The 20,951-nt window shown below is 35.1% G+C and overlaps 5 protein-coding genes across 9 annotated transcripts; 2 read left to right on the top strand and 3 right to left on the bottom strand.

The window, feature by feature from the left end:
* Nucleotides 1-4,546: 4,546 nt before the first annotated feature.
* Nucleotides 4,547-6,082, bottom strand: LOC140867249 (uncharacterized). The gene is made up of 2 exons (XM_073272326.1): nt 5,802-6,082; nt 4,547-5,054 (listed from the first exon to the last, which is right to left on the bottom strand). Exons 1-2 carry the CDS (start codon nt 6,031-6,033, stop codon nt 4,900-4,902), a joined length of 387 nt encoding a protein of 128 aa, XP_073128427.1. The 5' UTR covers nt 6,034-6,082; the 3' UTR covers nt 4,547-4,899.
* A 364-nt stretch (nt 6,083-6,446) lies between these two features.
* On the bottom strand, nt 6,447-9,830 carry LOC140864465 (ATP-dependent Clp protease proteolytic subunit 3, chloroplastic). The gene is made up of 5 exons (XM_073268664.1): nt 9,401-9,830; nt 8,811-8,925; nt 8,051-8,226; nt 7,250-7,345; nt 6,447-6,906 (listed from the first exon to the last, which is right to left on the bottom strand). The coding sequence occupies exons 1-5, from the start codon at nt 9,740-9,742 to the stop codon at nt 6,613-6,615; spliced, it is 1,023 nt and encodes a 340-aa protein (XP_073124765.1). The 5' UTR covers nt 9,743-9,830; the 3' UTR covers nt 6,447-6,612.
* A 1,087-nt stretch (nt 9,831-10,917) lies between these two features.
* On the top strand, nt 10,918-16,155 carry LOC140865097 (uncharacterized). The gene is made up of 9 exons (XM_073269604.1): nt 10,918-11,131; nt 12,363-12,493; nt 12,592-12,649; nt 12,744-12,878; nt 12,983-13,585; nt 13,718-13,861; nt 13,930-14,058; nt 14,754-14,795; nt 15,320-16,155. Exons 1-9 carry the CDS (start codon nt 11,120-11,122, stop codon nt 15,929-15,931), a joined length of 1,866 nt encoding a protein of 621 aa, XP_073125705.1. The 5' UTR covers nt 10,918-11,119; the 3' UTR covers nt 15,932-16,155.
* Nucleotides 16,156-16,983: 828 nt separating this feature from the next.
* On the top strand, nt 16,984-18,422 carry LOC140867474 (uncharacterized). 5 transcript variants are annotated; one of them, XR_012145152.1, is made up of 3 exons: nt 16,984-17,415; nt 17,576-18,247; nt 18,327-18,422. XR_012145152.1 is itself a non-coding variant. In XM_073272549.1 (3 exons), exons 1-3 carry the CDS (start codon nt 17,156-17,158, stop codon nt 18,184-18,186), a joined length of 732 nt encoding a protein of 243 aa, XP_073128650.1. In that variant the 5' UTR covers nt 16,984-17,155; the 3' UTR covers nt 18,187-18,281. The 5 variants fall into 5 exon arrangements, 4 of the variants coding, with proteins under 4 accessions (XP_073128650.1, XP_073128649.1, XP_073128648.1 ...); XM_073272549.1 differs by lacking the exon at nt 18,327-18,422 and having other exon boundaries at nt 16,984-17,200; nt 17,340-17,415; nt 17,576-18,281; XM_073272548.1 differs by lacking the exon at nt 18,327-18,422 and having other exon boundaries at nt 16,984-17,200; nt 17,290-17,415; nt 17,576-18,281.
* Nucleotides 18,423-18,579: 157 nt separating this feature from the next.
* Nucleotides 18,580-20,031, bottom strand: LOC140867017 (uncharacterized). Its single transcript, XM_073272083.1, has 2 exons — nt 19,812-20,031; nt 18,580-19,543 (listed from the first exon to the last, which is right to left on the bottom strand). The coding sequence occupies exons 1-2, from the start codon at nt 19,963-19,965 to the stop codon at nt 18,750-18,752; spliced, it is 948 nt and encodes a 315-aa protein (XP_073128184.1). The 5' UTR covers nt 19,966-20,031; the 3' UTR covers nt 18,580-18,749.
* Between the last annotated feature and the right edge of the window lie 920 nt (nt 20,032-20,951).

The raw sequence follows: 20,951 nt of genomic DNA, 5'->3' as shown, positions 1-20,951 counted from the left end.
ACCAAAATTAACTAGTTATAAGGTGAGTCTCTCATGAACGGATTAGAGTTAGGAAGAGCTTGAATTTAATGTAATCAATTATATATTATTAACAAAAAAATGTAATAAATTTTATTTATAATATATTTGAAACTCATTGGAGAATTCATGAATTTAGAATAATACAAAAATTAATGGGTCTTGAAATTTTTATTTTTCCAATCCTTATAATTTATTTTGATGCAACAACGGTCGATGCTATCCTTCGGGTCATATTTTAAAAAAATATGAGGTGCACGATTATGGAAATTTTATTTTATTTTATTTTTTAAAAAAATACCTTAAAAACAGGGACGGATCAATAGTCAACACTGTCTTTGACTCCTCCCTACGTCTTACCCCTAAAATTTCGAATATAAGTTCTATTAATTAATAAAGAGAGTCTATGCTATCACATGAGCACTGCCCCCTTCCCCTCAAATCGGATATATTATGCTCCCCTATTTTACCCTAATTTCCTACCTCTCTTTCCCTAATTTAGGATTTATCAATAAAGAATATATATATATATATATATATATATATATATATATATATATATATATATAGAGTTTCTTTCAAGTGCCCACCTACCATGTCCACTACCATGCCCATCAATGATGTGTCACTATTCTATTGGATGTGATAAAGATGTGATAAATTGTAGGTCCAATAGAATAGTGCCACATCATTGGTGGGCATAGTAGGTGGGCACTTGAAAGAAACTATATATATATATATATATATATATTTGTACGTATATATTTGTATGTATATATTTCGATTTTAAGATGAGTGTTTTTGACGGATTAAAATTATTATTACGAGTTAAATGCTTATTTTTCTTCTTTTTTTTTAAAAAAAATGTGCAGTGGTTAACATGAAACGAGAACCTGCTAGAGAAATAATGTAAAACGAGCGACTAACTCGAGTATAAGATAAAATTGCCGATAACTTATAGTTTATATGTCACCAAGATTTAAATATGGGACGATGTCTTGAGTTTAAAACTCAATTGTAACAAAAATCCCATCCGATCAAAAAAAAAAAAAATCTATAATAAAATTGAGAACTATATAAGGAATTATCGTTGAATTATACGATTACATTTTCGTCATTTTTATATCGTACCCTCTTTTTCACCTAATTATTGACATCATGCCGGACATATTGATAATATACGGAGATATCGATACTAAAAGGGAAATTACTGAAATTGAATAAAATAATAACGGATTACACCCAAATTTAACTAATTCAGAAGGGGGAAAAAAAACCAGTTGAGCCAGCTTACCGCACCCAATTCCACTATGTTTTCCTTCTCTTAACAATCCTTTTGTATTTCAACTGATGAAATAATAATACCTTCGAGGTACATAGATAACTCTTTATTTTCTTGACAAAACCTATAATCTCACAGAATTTAAGGTCCCCTTATTCATGCATTAATTACATGTATGTTGTATCCTAAAAAAAAATTCAGTTCAACACATCAAATTATACTCTAAAAATGAATATCTATACACACATGACAGCCAGCAAGCAACCCTCTTACCACCTTCAACACATTATCCACGGCTACCGGGCTCGACAAAGGGACACACATGGCAAACAGTGCTAGCATTCCCAAAGCCACACTTGGCTTGGTTTTCAACAAATACGACTGCAAAAGTTCCATTGTTTCGTAAACGTTTTCTTGGCGACGCGCGAATAATTTCTTCTGATCATATTCTTTTGAATCTGATGAAGGAGATTGTGTCACCCTTTCTTTACTAGCAGCGACCTCCGAGGCTTTCATTCTCTTGATCCGCATTCGGAGGACGATCATATTTTCGTCGACGGACGATTTCCCCTCACCGCTATCCTCACTCTCGCCTTGCTTTGCATTGGCAATTTTTTTTGGGACAAGTGATCTTTTTGTTCTTTGGTTGGAGGGATAAAAGAAAAGGGGTTGTTTGTGGGGTAAATTTAGGGAAGATGATGAGAAAGTAGACTCCATTTTTTTTATGAGAAATTTTCACCTTGAATTATATGGGATTAAGAGATTTAATTTGTTTTCTTTTGCTATGTTTTCTTCATGATAAAGAAAGGGTGTATGCGCTTATTTATATCATAATTTTTCATTTTAAATGCGTCGGCATAAAGCAAAAGTGTGCATGTTTCGATCAGTTTCATTCTTGGACGGAAAAAAGACTCAATTTGTTTTTGAAAAAAAAATGGTACATCGTCATAAGTGAATTCTATACTAGGATTCAATTTTATATTTTTCTTTTTCTCGAGATGTTTTTTTTTAAAAAAAAATTATACTTGAGAAGGGTTTGAAGAGAAAGTATGGGGGTTTGAGTGAAGTTACTTTGAAGCAAGTTTTGCCTATGTAACAAGAGAGGGAAAAAGTTAGGAACAAGCCCTAAGCAGCAGCAAGGAATTTGCGTGAAGCATTTAGCTACATTATTGGCTTGAAACAATTATCGTCCACAAATAATTTATATCGTCATAATTCTTCGCTATATGAGCCAAATTTGCATACTAGATATATGAAATCAGCTAAACAAACGTAACCGTTAACTGAAATTAGCAACAAAGTGCCATATTTAAAATTGGTCTCAAAATTTTCTTGAAAGAAAATGGTCTCAAAATATACTCTAAAAAGAAAAAAAGAATTGTTATAAAAATAAGATGTTATTTTGAAAATAAAAATAAAATAAAATTGTATTTGAGATATATTTATACATGGTTTGTTTTTTCCCTTTATATATATCACGCCCCATATCAGAACATGACGTAGATGGCGTAGATGACGCTTTCGAAGAGATAATACAAAAATTTATGCCTTGCTTTTATGAGTAAGTCTTTTGTCAGACGATTTCACAGATTTATATCCGTGAGATGGATCTATCCAATCTGTATTTGTAATAAAAAGTAATATTTTATCATAAAAATAATACTTTTTTTTTGTCGAGTTGAATCAAAAATCCATATTATAAAATTGATTTATGAAATAGTCTTCACACGAGTTCTTATATTTTTGTTCTTTGGATTATGGCTATCAATGGCCGTCATTATTTTTGTTACAAGTCCCACCCCATATCAGATGACCATAAAGGAGCTGGAGAGATGGGACTTGGGACTTGGGAGTCGCACAATATATATATATTTTTTCGAAAGCAAGTCGCACAATATATATAATACAAGATTCGATTCGACCCCCATTCTTACAACAATGCCTTAAAGTAACATTGAATTAACCCCAGTAGGAGCTTGAGATGTTCGATAATTGCAAATTTTAAAATAATTCAAAATTTATATGTACTACTAAAATCAATTAGGGGCCATACAATATACATGTAATTTAATTTCTCTTCATTGCTTTGAGTATCCTCGCAAGAAACCCTTATGCTTAACAGTTGATTTTTTTACAAGACCCTAGTCCCTACATCAATGATGCCACATGCATGGTTAAATCTCTACAATGAATATTATCCATTAAAAATAACTTATTGGCTGTTGGAACACGGAATATCAACTCATTTGGAGAAATGGATAGTAACAATTAGACTATTGAAAAACATTCTCCATCGAGATGACATAATTGATATTGTAAAAATCGTTCATAGAAAGATGGGCAAAACGAACAAGTAATTGATTTAACTCGTCATAAAAATGCAGATTTTCAAGTTAGAAGCGTGTGTCTTTGTAGAAGAGTATATCTCTTATAAGACGATTTAATTGACGGACAAACCCGATCTATATATTTAATAAAAATAGTACTTTTTTTAGTGGGTCGAGTCCGAGATCAAATAGTCTTACAAAAAATTTTGTGTTTGTAGAAAATTATATGGTTTGGAAATTTTTAGCTAATGATGAAATAATAGCATAGAGGAAATGGGCTCAAACTTGTCGGTCAAGTTCACCATATCCTGCATATTGTCTCAAGTGTAGAGACTCAATCCACATTTAAATAGTATTCGAAATTGATTCTAAGAAATATTTTTCAATTTTTCCTTCATAAAATTTTCTTACGTTTGAACTTTGAGGTTTATAAACTTTTTTTTTTTGGGATCTCACACGAACAAATAAATAAAGATCATTGAGTTTGATTTATTCCACGCTAGAGCCTTGAGTGGGGGTAATGCCTAATTTTTAATCCAAGGGTTCATGTCGAGCCAAGTTTATTTTATTTTATTTTTACTTGTGACTAACAAGTGGGATCACCTGTAAAAGTTGATTTGGCTCTATGTAACTATGCAAGTTATTGGATTAACACTGAGGGGCAATATCTCCACTATATCGTCGAAGCTACCATTAGATACAACCTTAGAATAATATATGAATGTTAACATCTCATAGGCCACATTTATTCTTACACATGAGGCACATTTGGACGTGATCTCCGGACATAAAAAAATGCACATGGATCAATAGAGGCGTTTCAAAGTACTCTTGTTGTTATCATCTTTGGCATGAATTACATTTTTTCAAGTATTTCTAATAGTAGTCGTAGCACTTTTCATGGTTCATGAGACACAACCTTTGTTTTATTACTATTTTTTGTTTAAAAGAATGGATATGGAGAAATACTACAGCCGCATCAAGAGTCTGTTCAAGATTTTCATTGTTCTTAGTACAAATCCATGTTGCACATTTCAGAATTTTTTTTATCATATCAACAATGAAATCACCCTGGGTAACTAATCTACGAAGCCATGCCAACTCTTGATACCAAGATGAAAAAGAAAACCCCAAAAACAGTGTGAAGGCAGCTTAAAAATGCTTTTATATTTTCAGGGACACAGGTTACAGCAACACATGCAAGTAATTTTAGTTGCCGCATGCAAAACAAAGAATCGCCAAATATATAGGATTCAACGTTTTCTGGTCATATCAATCATCGTAAGAAGCATGAGGTGCTGCTGTGCATCCAGGATCAAAGGGATCTTCAGATCCACAGCAATGCCAGTATTGGAAAACTTTACCTGAGTCGGGGGTGTCCATTGTCCCGCCGGTATAAACACTCTCAAACTTTCTTTTTGTTTCTCCTGCCAAGTAGGAGAATGCGGAGGGAGGGAGTCAGGAATTTGATTTAGCAGACAAACTAAGCAACTAACGAATTTCTAAGCATAAGGTGGTGAAACCCTTTCTCCACCACCGAGGAACCACATGAGAAAACAAAGGAAAACTTTGCAACAATAAAAGGAACCAATTACCTTGCATCCACTACAAGGGAAAATTCATAAAAGAACAAGTAAACGGAACAGCTTATTGATAGAGCCGTTCGTTTTTCAGGATATGTATTTTAGGTTCGAGTCACAAGGAGTATATGGGGGTGGATAAAAAAACCATAAGATTGAACACCGCAAAATGCTTAAAGCCAAGGCCTTTAGCAGGGTAAAAGCATCATCAGTGGGCTAGTCAAGATAAACTACAAAATTTTATTACTTTAATCTGAGCTGGGACACATACAAACCCATATACATTAAATGACAGAACATGTTGAGGGAAGAAACAGGCTAATAATTTCGATACTCTATTCGAAACTAAAGGCTCAATGATCTCCAAATTACTAATAGAGAATCAGTGGAATCACAGTATGCGAACCAACATTGAATTTTCCGAAAACGAGAGCATTAACTACATCAATGGCATAGAGTCAATCGTGACAGTTAATCATCGTTCCTTTTTTCAGGGAAAAAATAAAAAATCAAAGTACAGTATAACTAACAACAGATAGCGAGAGAATGATAGCTCATCTGAGATGGGAAAAGGTCAAAGGTGAAAATTGGTACCTCCAAAATGAGAAGAGTGATAACGGCATGCCCGGGGGTGATTGAGCAATGGATCGAACCGGGTTTTGCAATTCTTGCAAGTTCGTAGAGTCTGAATTTGGTTTCCCGAACACCGGACAGACGATTTCCTCCGCGGAAGTTGCTTTACGACCAAATTTACCCGGAGCGGTGGGCATAAAAGAGAGAATTGTAAGGTTGAAATATATGAATTTGGACTTGACATTTGTGCCATTTTAGGGTTCTACGTCCCAATTTGGGAATTTGGGAAGGTAGAAATTCTATTAAATCGTATCATTACCCATCACGTCGTTAATTTTCACCAGTTTTATATATTTTTCTGTGTTAGAATTTTTTCTTTGATTATTCTAGGTAAAATAATAATTATAAATTTTTCAGATAAATTACAATCGTCAAAATGAATAGAGGTAATATTGGTAAATAACAAAAAGTTATACGTCGGACCAGTGCTATGATCATGTTTAATACAGAGGATAATAATAATAATATCACAAGATGTTTGATATATTGTAAGCATTATTATTATTTTTTTTGGAAGCTTGTAAGCATTATTAAATAATAACAGATCCCCATTACAATTAACTTTCATATAACAGTAAATCAAAATTCTTGAAATTAGAGTAGCACTTCATCTAAAATTTTCACATACAATATATTTTATGTAAAATTTATTATTCATGCATGCATCTTGTGCCAACAATGGCTACTAATCAGCAAAACTGTGTCAGAATTAGAAAGCAGAATTATGCGAGTCTAAAAGTGTACACAAGCGATTGATTATTTGCAGCATGCGTCATATAGGGGTAGTTTCTTCCTTTTTCTGTTCTGTGCCTCTATCATCATCATTGCCTTGTCCACCAGCGTATCCGTTTTTTAAAAGATTTTCCTCCGAGGGTAAATTCTTTTTGCCTTTCCTGCTACCTTCGATTTTCCAAGGACCCCACACACGGGTTTTTGGAGGAGGTGAAGCATCGGCAATGGGGGCAACTAGTCCTGGCTTCCCATCATCGATCACTTCATCGACCAGCCCATACTCTTTCGCTTCCCAGGCATTCATAAAATTGTCACGATCTGTATCTTGTTCAATCTAAAGCCCGGAAAAGGGAGGATAAAAAAGGGTAAGCCTCAGAGAAAATAATCAGAAGGCATTTTTCTCAGATTGTGCTTGGATTAATGGATTTGAGATTCACAGAGTTAAAATTCCTTGCTTGGAAAAACAAGAATGAATTGAATTTCAAATCTACTTCATTTCAAGTTATACAATTTCAATAATCGTTGTGGTGGATTTCAAATACACATTCAAATTCATCCACAAATCAAATATCTTCTTCCAAATCAAATTCATCATCCAAGTGCAACAAGACAGAAATTTGACCAAGAACAAAAGAAATACTGGATGGTGGTGTAATAATTAATATGAATAAGCCAACCTGTTGTTCAGGCTTCCCTGTTGCTCTTGAAAGTATCTTGTTCAGCTTAATTTTGTGGTAAGCCATCTCTCTGATGCGTATGCTCATCTCCGTTGCCTGGATTAATAACAAAGTAAAAAGATTCACCTTCATGCTTCTTCGTAAAAAACTAACTGGACATTCCAAGAAAGCTCCAACACCCAAGGTGACATATCATCTAATGATATTACATAGCTCTACCCCTAGTACAAATAGAAATATTACATAGTGAGACAATACACGTTCAGGAAGTTCAGGAGAGAGATTCTTAAAACTTTTCAAAGCTCACGCTCAGTTATGAAAAAAATTATCTAGTTTAGCCATTACACACCAATCATTTTTTTTGAGCAGAAATCCTTCATGGGACTTGAGACACATACAAATAAAAAAGTATTAGTTGCTCGTAGTCCGTAGAATAAGCACATAAAATATGCACTGCAAGTTTACAACAAAAGATGGAATATAAATATAATTATAATTGCAAATTGTGATTCAGTGCACAAATATGCAACACAAACCTGAAAAAAATATAGAACTTTCAGAGCAGTAGGTGTGTGTGTTTTATAGAGTCAAACATAGAAAAGGATAAAGGTAAAAAATAACTTGTATCTAGAATGATGAAGCCAGTAATCATGAAAGCCTCGGTGACATAGGGATACCGATAATCAAGAAATCAGAACTGAGTAGAAACTTCAGTTCACACTCTTGAAGAAATCATGACAATGGTCAAACTAAAATAGGAAAGGTTTTATAAGCCTCATACAGGATGAAATAAGAACATACTTTGCCTCCAGCTGTTCCTAGTGGTTGATGGATCATTACTCTTGCATTAGGCATGCAGAACCTCTTCCCCTTTGTACCAGAGGCAAGGAGAAAGGCACCCATGGATGCCGCAAGCCCCATATTGATGGTAGATACATCGGCCTTGCACAATTTCATGGCATCATATATACCCATCCCTACTCAATTCAATTTAAAGGAGAGATTTAAAAATTTGGAAGCTAATGCCACAGAAATATACCTCCATGAATGATAAATCATAACTAGATCTTGGAGTGCAGATTAGTACAACTCAACTGTGCATAAAAGAATTGTAAGGCATCATACAGATCCTATAAAATTGAGTTTGCTTCAACACGAACATAATGAAAAGTCTGATATTTGTGAAAGACTGATTTGTGTTTCCCATACTGCAGAGAAGATAACAAATTTACACATTCTACGATATTATTAATTAATAAATGCAGATAAACAATTACGACGACACAATTTTCGTGTCAAGTACTGCTGCTGCTAGGAGGAGATGAGGCAGTTATAGACACAGTACTTAACGTAAAAGAACGACACTGATAGGAATGATAAACTCAACATGTGCCATTCAAAAGCAATATTGTCGCAATTGGAAGAAGTTAACAGTTTTTAGTTGGCTGTTTACAGATGCCTGAGTTACGTGTCACAAGACACTAAAAATCAAATTTCATAAAACAAAAACTTCGAGAAAACCACATAAGGTTGGCACTTCAGCTCAACACTATTGACTCACCAGCAGTGACAGAGCCACCAGGTGAATTGATGAACAATTTGATGTCTTTTTGCTGGTCTTCTGCATCAAGCAATAGTAGCTGACTAATGACGAAATCCGCGGTCATATCATCTATCTGTTCATGATCAATCAAGTTTCCAGCCAGAAGAAGTTAAGACCTCTTCAACCATTTCTTGTAAAGGAATTAAATTAATCACTTAATGCAACACATTAATCTAAATAAAAGCAATCCCCCGAGCACATGACTGGCTAAGCCAAAACCTGTCACAGGTAACAGGATTTGCGTAATCATGTGCTTAATGTAGGCATTTTAACATTATTATTGGCTGCAGAAACATAACAATCGACTGGAAGAAACAATTTTGTGTAGACACCCGAATCTGTACACAACTGCTGATTTCAGATTCCAAGTAACCAGAGTACAACAACAGCTAGCAAATGGAAATGATTAATTCAAATTCTTCAAAGTCAAATCACTGTAACAAGAAAAGGGATAAATCAAAACATGAAGAACTCTGCACATCTCACAATTAATACAGTTTAAACCTCATTTAAACACTAAATTCTACCAGGAGAGGAAAAAATTAAACCTGGGTGCCCAAGAAGATAATCCTCTGGCGAAGAAGCATATTCGTGGTGTCAAGCTCTTCGAACCTCGGCAACCAAGAAGGAGCTGCATAGTTCGAGACATCCAAATTTCTAGTGGAAAAACTATGATTTGTGGCTTTCACAATCAAGTTTCCTCTGCTTCTACCAGTTGTACTGCTTGTAATTTGACTATTATCACAGTAGCTGTTGGTTCTAATTCGGGATACACGGCGAGTGGATTGAGATATAGTAGATGCACCGCGACAGTGCGAGGCGGCCATAGCGGCGGCGGGTCTTGGAAGAGCCGATGAGGCGGCGGCGAACGTTAAACATCCCACCTCCATTTCTCCTCTACCAAGGTTTCTTGTTCTTCTGAAATTCAATATTGATCAGAAATAAGATTGGGGTTTTAGCCGGAAACAGTATGTAAAAACAACGTCGTTTTAAATCTTCTTTCATTGAGTTGTGATAATTACTATAGTGGCATAAAAAATTAGCTATTTTTTTTCCCATTTCTATCTAATAAAAGAATCCGAGAGAAATAAAATCCAAAATCTAAAGTTTTTTTGAATTTTTTTGCCTGATGATAAAAAATTATTAACACGTGAAAATTTGAAGAATTTTATTTATTTGGATATATTTGTAAATTTTTATTTGGATATAATTGTAACTTAACATAATTAAAAAGTTTAATAATTCGAAAAAACTACTTAAATTAAAGCTAAAATTGATTATGTAATTTCAATGGAGGCTGGCTGTTTTAAAAAATGAAAAAATGTCTCTAATAAAAGCAATTTATGACAATTTACCATATTTTATTTTATTTTCCCCCAAAACTCCAATTTTTTCTTTTTTATTTATAAAAGACCAACAAAAATTACTGAGATTTGACACGTGTCAGATGTCCACGTGAAAAGAGAGGCAACTAGGGGTTTTCAAACTTTGGATAAAACCGAAAAAACCGGAAATCCAAACCGAAAAAACCAAAAACCGAACCGAACCGAAAACCGAAATTTGAAATTCGGATATAAATGTTAAAATCGAAATTTATTTGGTTCGGTTTCGGATTATATATCTCAAAACCGAACCGACCGAAAAAACCGAAATTTTATTAAATTAATAATTTTATTTATATAATTGTTTATATTATATATTTTATGAGATGATAACTAATGAATAAAGAATCATTTTAAATAATTTTTAGTTGATTGTTGTTTATTTAAGTCATTTAGACTTTGAATTTAAATATTTTACAAAAAAAAATCATTTAAAAGATAACATATTATATTTTAAAATATATTTATAATATTAAATAAAATAATTATATCAAAACCGAAATAACCGACCGAAATAACCGAATCGATTTAGTAAAAAACCGAACCAAACCGAATTAAAACGGTTCGGATATCGGATTATATATTTTTAAAACCGAAAACCAAAAAAATCGAAATAAAAAACCGAAAACCAGATCGAACCGACCGATGAACATCCCTACATGCAAACGGCTAAACCAGTGGATTAGAACCCCTCCCCTCCCCGAGGCGAAAGAACAAACGCCCAAAGGTACAACCCTAAACTGCACAAAAACAAAAAGCCCAGCCGTGGTTACCAAAGCGCGCGGCAAATTTTCCCGATCAATGCCGGAATTCCAAGGATAAAACCTCTGAGGTCGCGGATTCGCCGTCGTTTATCTGGAGGCTTGATCTCATCCTCGAAATCCGATGACTACTATGGTATCTCTTTTTCAAACCTTCGTCGTCTTTAATTTCATTGTCTACCACTTGCACTTAATTTGCTGGAGTGAAGTTTTGTTAGATTCTGCCAAGTCGAAATTTTTATGGCTGAGTTTTGTTATGTATATGACATGCAAACAGCTAAGCGACTTGGACATCGATAAATTTGCTGTTAGTAATCTTGGTTTTTTTTATTTAATTATTACTTAGTGGTTGCATGCGTCAGAAACTTAGAATTCGATGTGGCGGTCTCAGGTGCGGCTGCTCGTAGAGGGAAGATTGTAAGTTTCGGCATTCTCATAACCTAAGCCGCCCCTCTCATTAAGTTTCTAAGGCCGGCTCTTGTATATTCGTGCTATTTCTGAAATGAAATAGTCTTGGCAGAGATTGAATTGTACTCGATCAAAGCTGTTATTCATGGTATTGGATACTATGAGTATTTATTTTAAAAAATAAAATAAATATTTCCTCCTATTTAGGTGTTCCACCTATTATGTGTAGCAAGAAAGAGTCTGTTGCTTCTCGTGAAGAATCATTAGTTTGCATGATAAACATTGCAGTACCATATGCCATATAGGAATGTCGGGAATATGAAATTATGAATGGAGACTATGGAGTTATATACAATGGATTTTTCTAACAATTTTAGTGAATCATTTTTGCCGAGAAATAATTGATGTGAAACTATGGGTAGTGGAGTCAGTTGTACACAAACTTTCCTGTGTGCTCCCCACCATCTTGTTGGTCCAGGGCAGGAAAAACATTGTCATCGATAAGTGCATGCGATGTTTGCATTGGGTTAAGGCTTTTCACTTCCTCTGTCTGATCCTTGAGGAACAAAACAATGCAATTTAATGAATTTAGAAGTAGAATATAGAGAAGTTGGAAATTGCAGCCAATGTGTATTGGCTTCTGTTGGTTTGTTATCGAAGTGAATTAATTTTAGTGCCGCATTGGTTTATGCTTTCTCCCCCAACTTATAACTTATGTTGCATAAAATTCAAAACTTTCATCAACTCGAAAGATATGGACAGATTAAAGCGTTCTTAGTCCATGTGGGGTCACAAATTTCTGTTCTTGATTTATGTGTAGTTCATTCATTTTGGTTTCATATTGGTTTTTTATCTGGTTGGTTCTGTAAACTGTTGATTATGTGGATTTCATATTCTTGTTGTTCCATGCTTCTCTGGAGAGTGCTCGTATGATGACAAAGATGCCTTTTAAAATTAAGGTACCTAGTGAAGATGATATAATGTCAGTATTGAGAAAGGAACAAGGGCATAATGAGTCAGACGGGAGTAGGAAAAGGAAGAAAAAGCAAGATGGAACACCTCGGCCAGCATGCTCTTGGGTTCATTTTAGGTATTATTGCACTCAGTTTAATTGAGCTGGTATCTTGTGTCATTCTATTTCCATTTTATTTTTTCCCAGCAAACTAATGATCCAATATCATTTTTCAGTCGTGAATTCATTAAGGAGTACACTGCTTCCCATCCTGAATCTTCAGGGTTGAAAGTGGTAATCATATTTTATTCATCTTATATTTTTTAATCTTTTTCGATTATCTAGGAAGAATGTTTGAAATTGTTGCGGTAACTGATGATTGTTTCAGGCCACAAAGGCTGCATCAGATGCATGGAAACTGATGACTCCTGAAGAAAAAGAAAAATACACTAGCCGTGCTCGTGAAGTTTGGGATAAATACTTGAACACGACACCTGCCCGCGCACCCAAGCCTAGACGACAAGTATTTGCATCTTTTTTTTTTCCGGCGCTTGTATCTTCAGAAATTTATCGTACCTTGGCCCTGGAATCCACTATGTGATATTATATATGATCTATATAATGCAGACCAAACTTGTCACTAGGTGTTCTCCTGGTCGATTATTAAATGTGTTGCAGCGGCTCACTTCTGAACAGAAGGCTGCAGTAATCGGAATGCGGTTTGGTAGTATCCTTAATCTCAGATGCCGAACTTTGCGCCGCAGTCTGTGTCTTTGGTTATTGGAGCGGTTCAACACTGTCCGACGCAGCTTGGAGATTTGCGGGGAGCGCATTCCATTAACTCCTCGGGATGTTGAGCTTGTGATGGGGATGGCATCCAGTGGGAAAGATGTGGTTAACTCTGGGCCGGATGACTTAATTGCTGAGTTACGCAAGAAATACAATGCCACAAATCGTGGAATTTCTGTTCGACTATTAGAGGAGCGTTTGGCAGTTCCAGAAGCTGGCGAGGATTTTAAAAGATCTTTTCTACTTTATGTATTAGGCACTCTTTTGTGCCCCACAGCAAGGCTGGATGTTAGCCCATCATTTCTCCACTTTTTGACGAACATGGATGTAATCCATCAATATAACTGGGGTAAATTCTTACTTGATCGGCTAGTCCGAGAGGTAGCACGTTACCGTCAAGGGAAGCAGCGTGCTGTTGGTGGTTGTCTTTTATTTCTTCAGGTGAGATCTAACACATTTTTGGCAAAGTCATTCCCCTAATGATCTAGCATTTGACAGTATCAAGTACGATAATAATATATTATAACTAATCATAACTGATCATGTGCTTGTATGATTTTTATTTGTTTACAGCTCTTTTACTATGAGAGCATTGCTGTTGGGGAGCCATCAGAACTGTCCCCTGCAATCTTTCCATGCTTAGCATCCTGGGGTGAGGAAGAAATTAGTGAGAGAGAGAAGCATGAGCGAGAGCTTGGTGGTTATGGCTTTGGAGAGGTAATTTTATATATGGTGTGATGCCCTTAGCATTTCAGTGGATAACCAACTTCACCCAATTCCTGCAGGTTGTTTGCAAGGAAAGAGGTCTTGGAACAGGAATTCTCGGGTATAGGAACCAAGATGACAGTGTTCCATTAGCTATAATGTCACAAGAGGTTGAGCATTTCCCTTTACTTGAACAGGATGAAAATCAGGTAAATTATGCCAGAAGTTCGTATCTTTCCCTGCTATTCCATCTGATTCTTAGTCGATTATTCACAAGGATCATAGAAGGATGGATTTTTTTTTCTTTATCTTTGATTTTTGAATGCACTAAAAGGCTAGTATTGTTTGTGCCTGAGCATCAAAAGGACAAAAATATGTTCCTATTACCATGCCCAGTTCCGGTCATGTGCTATTGCAGCCTGTAGATACAAGATCTCTTTTCCTTTTCCAAAATCTGATAATTCAAGTAGATTTCATCTCGTTTATTACGGGATGTCCCTTTCAATCTTTTTAGTGGCTTACATCTAGTCCATATCCCCTTTTCGATGCATGTACTTATCATGATATGCTTTTGGGATATGGTCTTTTGACAATTGTTTGACTGATTTGATCGTATTAATTTCCTTGGACTTGTATGTACTGCAAATCATTTTCTAAATTTTATGCTGAGATAATTTGTGGACAGTAATCTTGCTTCAAACGAGGGATATATCTGCCATTGCCAAATGCCCAAATCCTTTTGTATGCACTACACTTCAATTTTCTTCAAATTGCTTGTGGGCCGTGGCTTTAATTTTTGCTGTTGGACATTTTTGTAAAGTATTCAAAGTTCCATTGGCGATTGCTTTTTTTTTCTGACTATTTTTAATTAAACCTTGTTTGGTATTTTTTTTTCACTATGCAGGATGGGGAAGATCAAGTCAACGGGGGAATTATTACAGCAGAGGTAATTGATGATTTCCATTCTGTTCATAAGTTATTATAAAATATTTTTCCCTTGTCAGTAACAGTTTTCTTTGTAGTTGATGATTGTGATTTTCTTGGTGTAACTATAAAATTATTGTTCCCTTGTTCGTAACAGTTTTTGTAACATATTAAAGCAATATCAGTTTTGGCCATGAAAGACTAGATGCCAGATATAAACCTGTTGAAAATGGTGAATGTTTACTTGTGCCATTTCCATACTCCTATCACCTCCCATTCTCGTCTGACATAGATTTATACAAGATTAGCTCTGAAACCTCCCAGCTACTGTGAACTTAAAAGGAGTTGAGTTTTTTAATTTGTATAGTAAAAGTTGTTGGAAAAGATTATCTCCCTGAGGGATGTGTTGATGACTTGTCGATTTGAAAAGTTTAATTTTGACTGATTTGTGCAAACTTAAAAAAAAAAACTAGAATAATTATATTGGTGAATTGTTTTATGCCGCATTCCTCATGGGATGAAGAGTTAATTGCCATGTTTCTTCAGGAATACATGCCCATCAATGACGAGGGCAACACTATCTGTATGGACATTGAAATTACTGATCCAGTCAAAGCACCCTGCCAAAATACCATATATGGTTGTGTAGAAATCGTGGATTATACAAAGAGAAAAGAGCATGAAGATTTCTGTGTTTGCTCCCCCTGTACTTGCCCCATTCAAAAATGTCATTTCATTGGCTCATCCAATCAGTTATCAGAACATTTCAGCAGCAAGCACTGGGATTCAGGAAGACGTTTCCAGTATAATAGCCCTTTGCCAGTCACCCTAAACAAGAACGAAGCATTCATTGTTCTACAAGCAGAAAAAGACGGTATCCTCTTTCTTCTCAAAAAGGGAGTGGATAGCATCGGTCATACAGTTTTAATTACTTGCATAAGCCCGAGCACATCAAGGGAACAATATTTATATGATATTGTGGCTGAAAGAGGGAATAGTTGTCTCAGGCTAAAGTCATACACAAACAATTTTCCGGGTAGGATTGAAGGATCTCCCCCCACAGATTTCCTGCTAGTTCCATTTGGCTTTCTAAATCCAAATGGGGCATTAGAGCTAGAGATGTGTATATGGAACTCAACGGATATTGGAGCTGATTGATAGTCGTCGATGTGAAATAGTTACTTTTATTTATCTTCCCCTCCAAAAAAATGTATGTAGTCGCTTTGGATTAGGCATTGTTTTAGGATGGTTTTCTGTATATCTAGCCAGTGAAAACGAAGCATGGTGAATCAAATCATTCAAAGTAGGGAATTTTCTTCAGATTGCCATCTTTTCTTTCTGATTGGTTAAGTCGAGGTCGTCCATGTTCATTTATCAATCACCATCAAACTGATTTCATCCAAGTCATTATAAGAATCTCTTGATTTCTTTCAAGAACTTGTTAGGCATAGAATAGAGATTTCTTTCAAGAACTTGTTGGATATAGAATTCTCGCACCCTTTTGTGCTCGCAAATTATTTTTTAAAAAGGGAAAATGACAAATCTTGTTTTCTTTTTTGACCAAATAAAGTATAGTTCACTACCTGCGAAATTGTACAAATAGATGTCTTCACAAAGAATCAAGTGGCAGGCAGTCATAATCACATGAAGAATGCTGCCTTCTGCCAGGAATCGAAGGTCAAATCACGCCTCTCTTATGCTCCCAATCTTTATTTCAGTTGATTCGGCCCTTTTTTAAAAAAAAAAAATATTTATATATAATTATTTTTGAAATGTAATAATATTAAATTATACCTTTTGATTCTTTTTATTTTCTTTAATATTTCTTGGATCCTTCTCTTATTGCTACTAGTGTGTCGATGCTTATATAATATTTTTTAAATTAATTTGATTAATATTCAAATAGCAGTGATATCATAGTTGTGAAATTTATCAAAGGAGTAAACTGTAGTTTGAAATATCGAAATTAAAAAAAAACAAAAGAAACAAATTAAATGTCATTTATTATTAGTAAAGTAAATATTATATATATATATATCGTCTCCAAATCTTTAAATTAGTAATTATTCAAATATATTTTTACAATGAATTTTTTGTATGATAGTTTAAACTCACGCTAAATGTGTGTTTAGTTTTCAGTTCCTCATATGTGTGTGTGAGCCCATTTACTCTCTCATTATACTTGTGTCCCAAGAAGCAGTAGTGTTTGTTGTATCATATAAACAAAGATTCACGGAGATAATCTCTGCAATGAATTTCTGCAAATAAACTTTTAACCACTTCCCGGTCGAAGCAGATAAAACCTAGAGAAGGCAAGAAATTTCAGTTTCATAGTACCAATATTCCTCAATTTACACGAAGCAACGGATCACACTCCAGAAAATGTCTCATGATCAAGAAAAGAACATTGAGTTTGTATGGATAAAGGTCAAAGTATAATATGATATATCTTTGTTTCATCTGTTTATTTTTTTTAGTTGTTTTGATTTTGCTTCAGTTAACACTGTTTTCTTCAGGAAGAGAAGAAATTTTATGCTCAACGAGTTTTTCGATCATTACTTTACAGACAAATGTTTTGAAGGTTCATATCCATTGTCAAGGTTGCATGCAGAAAGTGAAGAAACTACTTCGAAAAGTTGAAGGTATGGTGACTTGATGAGTTCCCATGATTTAGTTGTCTCAGTTTCACATTTTGTTATCTTTCAATCTGTTGCTGTTAAGTTTTCTAGCATCTGCTTTTCTTGGTAAAACAAAATATTTTCAATCTCACTTGTAGTTGGCTATTTGGTGTTGGTCGTGTAGGTGTGTACGAAGTGAAAATAGATGCTGAAGAACAGAAGGTAACAGTGCTGGGAAATGTAGATGCTGAAACATTGATCAAATCATTGGTCAAATCTGGAAAGCATGCCGAGATTTGGCCACAAAAAACAAATAATTGGTTTGTTGAAGATGTGTACTTGAACGAAATGCAGAGTTTGATCGATAGTCTCAATACCTCTGAAGACCACCAGCCCCTTCCAGCTCTTCAATCTGATGAAGATATCGTTGAATGCGGGTCTGAAAGATACGTAACCAGCAGTCACAACGAAAAAATGCATACGGATGATGGTCGTTTCGATTGGAACATCAATGGCATCGGCACCATGGATACCAGTATTGGGAATTACACAATGTCTAGCGTTCCAGGAGGATTTCCTGGGCCTAAAAGTTTTACCAAAGGTTTCTCTCCTTGTGGTTATAACTACCAATCGTCCATACCCAAAGATGCTGGTATCATGGCACAGCCATCAATATCCATGCTGTACAATAACTTAGAGACTACTCGTCCCATGAGCAACAGGATGGAGAATAACTATGTTCATCAGTCGAGGAAGATGCAAGCATTCAACTCACTTCATCAAGACCAGTATTGAGGCAATAATACTTTAAAACTCTAAGTGGTTTCATTACAACTTTGAAATTATATTTGTACAGGTATTTATTATGTCCACATTTAAATATGGAATGCCAGCATTTGCAGTTTAAAGCTATCTAATTCCATCAACATTCATAGGTCTTAACTCAGAATAAAATAATAAAGCTACAAGTCTATGACTATGTACCCGTCTGGCAGCTGGGACAAATTGTAAAGATAGAACCTCTATTAGCACCCTACAAAACTTTGTATTGGTAGAAAATTGATATTTTTTCATCTAACCTAAATGATGAACTGATTAAAACTATTATTGTAGTGAGTAACAATACACGGTCATTGTTCAAAGAAGATAAATATGATAACCACTCCAAGAAATCTTTCCAGATAGCAAACAAATAAATTCGATAAAACATAAGTATTATATTCATGATGGATTAAATAAATGCAAATAAATTCCTCCCTATAGGACATGATTTTCATGCTTCTCATAAAGTATAGTTACACGAACACCAGATATTTACGAATAACAGTGGAGTCGTGGACAGTAACAACACATCTGTTCTATCTCTTTTGTGCCTTTCTCCTTCTTGATTCTGCTTTCTGCCATTTCTTTCTGGGAACTAGCTTGTTTTTCGGTTTTAACTTCAACTCGGGTGAGAACTTATAGTTTGGATCCCTCATGCGAGCTTGGATGTCCTTGAAAAACTGAATATTCAATTTCTTTGGACCACCTTGCCGAAGCTCCTCATATTCTGGTCCAGAAATAATATCCTCAAAGGCTCCAATCAAAATGTCCAAATCACTCATCACCTCCCAAACATTAGTATACCGACCATCAGGACCCTTCTTAAGTTTCTTCAGAGCATTCTGCACAGCAAGTCTTCGAGCTTGCTTTCCAGGGGACAACTCTTCTGGCTCCTCCTCATCTTTCAACGCATCTGCAAGGGTTCTATACTTTGGTTTCTCCTCAAACTCGAATAATTTATCAATGTATTCATCGCTTTTCTCATTTGGGAAGGCCTCTGTAGGTTCATCATTGTCATCTCCTTCATCCCCAGTCCAAAGGTTCTTCTCCTCATCACTTTCCGACCACAAGCCATGCAGCTCGTCGCTGTCATCAGCATCAATATTATCAGAGCCATACTTGGCCCGTTTCTTTGCCTTTTTTATATCTTTCTGGAGCCGGCTATTGCCATTCCTTTCCGTATCAGTTTCATCTTCACTTCCTGTCCAGAGATGATCCTCTTCGTTCTCTAATTGCTTCGCCCACTCCTTCCTGAACTCCTTTGCTCCCGGAATTTTACCTCCAAAAAGATCATAATTTGAACGCCGATCGCGAGCATATGAACGAAACACTGAAAAGGGACAAACATAAAACGGAAAAAGCAATCATTAAGAAACTGCACAGAACAGTAAGTAGTAGAAAATACCAGAATTTGCCCCATTGATCAATCCAAACAATAATAGCAAACAAACAAAACGCTAGGAAAAAAATGTTACATTTAGCTGTTCAATTTTATGATCACAAGCTAGTTAATAATCAGGAAAACATTGATATCTTCGATGAGTATTTATCACAAACACATTTGCTGCATAATTTGACACGAGCGAAGAGTTGCCAACCTTGATACATCGCGCAAGAACTCCCGACACATTGTGAATTTCTCGAAGTAATATCTGTAAAATAAGGAAATTTGGGTGTTGAAGAGGGGCTTTGGATTTGGGTTTTGGAGACGCTGAAGAAGGAGGGAAGGCGGGAATACAACCTTCTTGCCATTTCTCTACTTTAAAGGTGTTGGTCACAAAATGGACACCTACCTCTAAGTTGATTTGCCGTTTTAAATTTTTACTTGGTAAAATTTCAATTTTAGAAATGTTATGTTAATTTATTCAGCAATATTCAACGTCACCATATTTTTTAAAAAATAAAATTATAAAACAAACGAAGATGTCAAACTGAGACTAGTGACGAGTTCAAGCTAATATTAATCTCGTTGATGAAAACAACTGAAATTTGGTTGGTTTACATGTTTTAAATACATATATAATCTTAATCTTATATATGAAAATTATTAAAGTTATAAATATATGTAAATAAAGATAGAATTATTTATTATCCCATTTGATGCAAGCATATTCAAAAACCTGCGTGAAAAAGATCCGCATGGCTCAACTTACAATAGACAATTCACAGAAGAAGCTAGTTTGGGCTCTATATGAGCCTAACAACACTTGGTGGGCCTTTACAAATGATTCCATCATGTCATTAATTAAACATCAGGCGAGCCCAATTCTGGGGATAAATGATTAGTTTAAGCCACAGCCCACGAGTACTTTATATTGAAGGGTAACCATCCAATAATACTCCCATTCCATAAATTGAAAAACATATATGCACGTTTTTTTTATAATTCACTCAAATCCGTCAATAAAGTAATAAAATAAAATAAAATATGATGCTATAAATTATTCAATCAAAATATCAAAACAATGCATTCAATTTTTTAAAAGTATTTTATCTCTAATTTGAAACAAGTCCACCCTTAAATTTTTAGAGCTGGATCTGTCATGGTTCACAAAACCCAACCAAGAACAACTTTAGACCTAAAAGTTCATTCTTTTATATCCTAAAGTTTAGAGTCAAATATACTCGAGACTCACCGCCGGCGGATAAAGGGTTAGAAGTTGGCATTCGGCCACGTCTCTATGGCAACCAAACTAGAGTGTTGACGTGAGGTCGAAAAAAGGATACGGCATAAGTAT

Source organism: Henckelia pumila, chromosome 4, assembly GCF_033568475.1.
Source record: "Henckelia pumila isolate YLH828 chromosome 4, ASM3356847v2, whole genome shotgun sequence".
NCBI lineage: Eukaryota > Viridiplantae > Streptophyta > Magnoliopsida > Lamiales > Gesneriaceae > Henckelia > Henckelia pumila.
The sequence above is the reverse complement of the archived record's forward strand: the minus strand, read 5'-3'. Positions and strand labels throughout refer to the sequence as shown.

Bases quoted from the DNA above. Each gene is read 5' to 3' on its own strand.
- LOC140865097 (XM_073269604.1), top strand. The intron at 13,586-13,717 runs GTGAGATCTAAC...ATTTGTTTACAG, and splicing joins GTTGTCTTTTATTTCTTCAG to CTCTTTTACTATGAGAGCAT. The intron at 14,059-14,753 runs GTAAATTATGCC...TTCACTATGCAG, and splicing joins TTGAACAGGATGAAAATCAG to GATGGGGAAGATCAAGTCAA.
- LOC140867249 (XM_073272326.1), bottom strand. From the start codon at position 6,033: ATGGCACAAATGTCAAGTCCAAATTCATATATTTCAACCTTACAATTC. The intron at 5,055-5,801 runs GTACCAATTTTC...CCTACTTGGCAG, and splicing joins TCACTCTTCTCATTTTGGAG to GAGAAACAAAAAGAAAGTTT.
- LOC140867474 (XM_073272546.1), top strand. From the start codon at position 17,214: ATGATATATCTTTGTTTCATCTGTTTATTTTTTTTAGTTGTTTTGATT. The intron at 17,416-17,575 runs GTATGGTGACTT...TTGGTCGTGTAG, and splicing joins ACTACTTCGAAAAGTTGAAG to GTGTGTACGAAGTGAAAATA.
- LOC140864465 (XM_073268664.1), bottom strand. From the start codon at position 9,742: ATGGAGGTGGGATGTTTAACGTTCGCCGCCGCCTCATCGGCTCTTCCA. The intron at 8,227-8,810 runs GTGAGTCAATAG...TGAATTGAGTAG, and splicing joins TGGTGGCTCTGTCACTGCTG to GGATGGGTATATATGATGCC. The intron at 7,346-8,050 runs GTATGTTCTTAT...TTATTAATCCAG, and splicing joins TAGGAACAGCTGGAGGCAAA to GCAACGGAGATGAGCATACG.
- LOC140867017 (XM_073272083.1), bottom strand. From the start codon at position 19,965: ATGGCAAGAAGGTTGTATTCCCGCCTTCCCTCCTTCTTCAGCGTCTCC. The intron at 19,544-19,811 runs GTTGGCAACTCT...GTCCCTTTTCAG, and splicing joins TTCTTGCGCGATGTATCAAG to TGTTTCGTTCATATGCTCGC.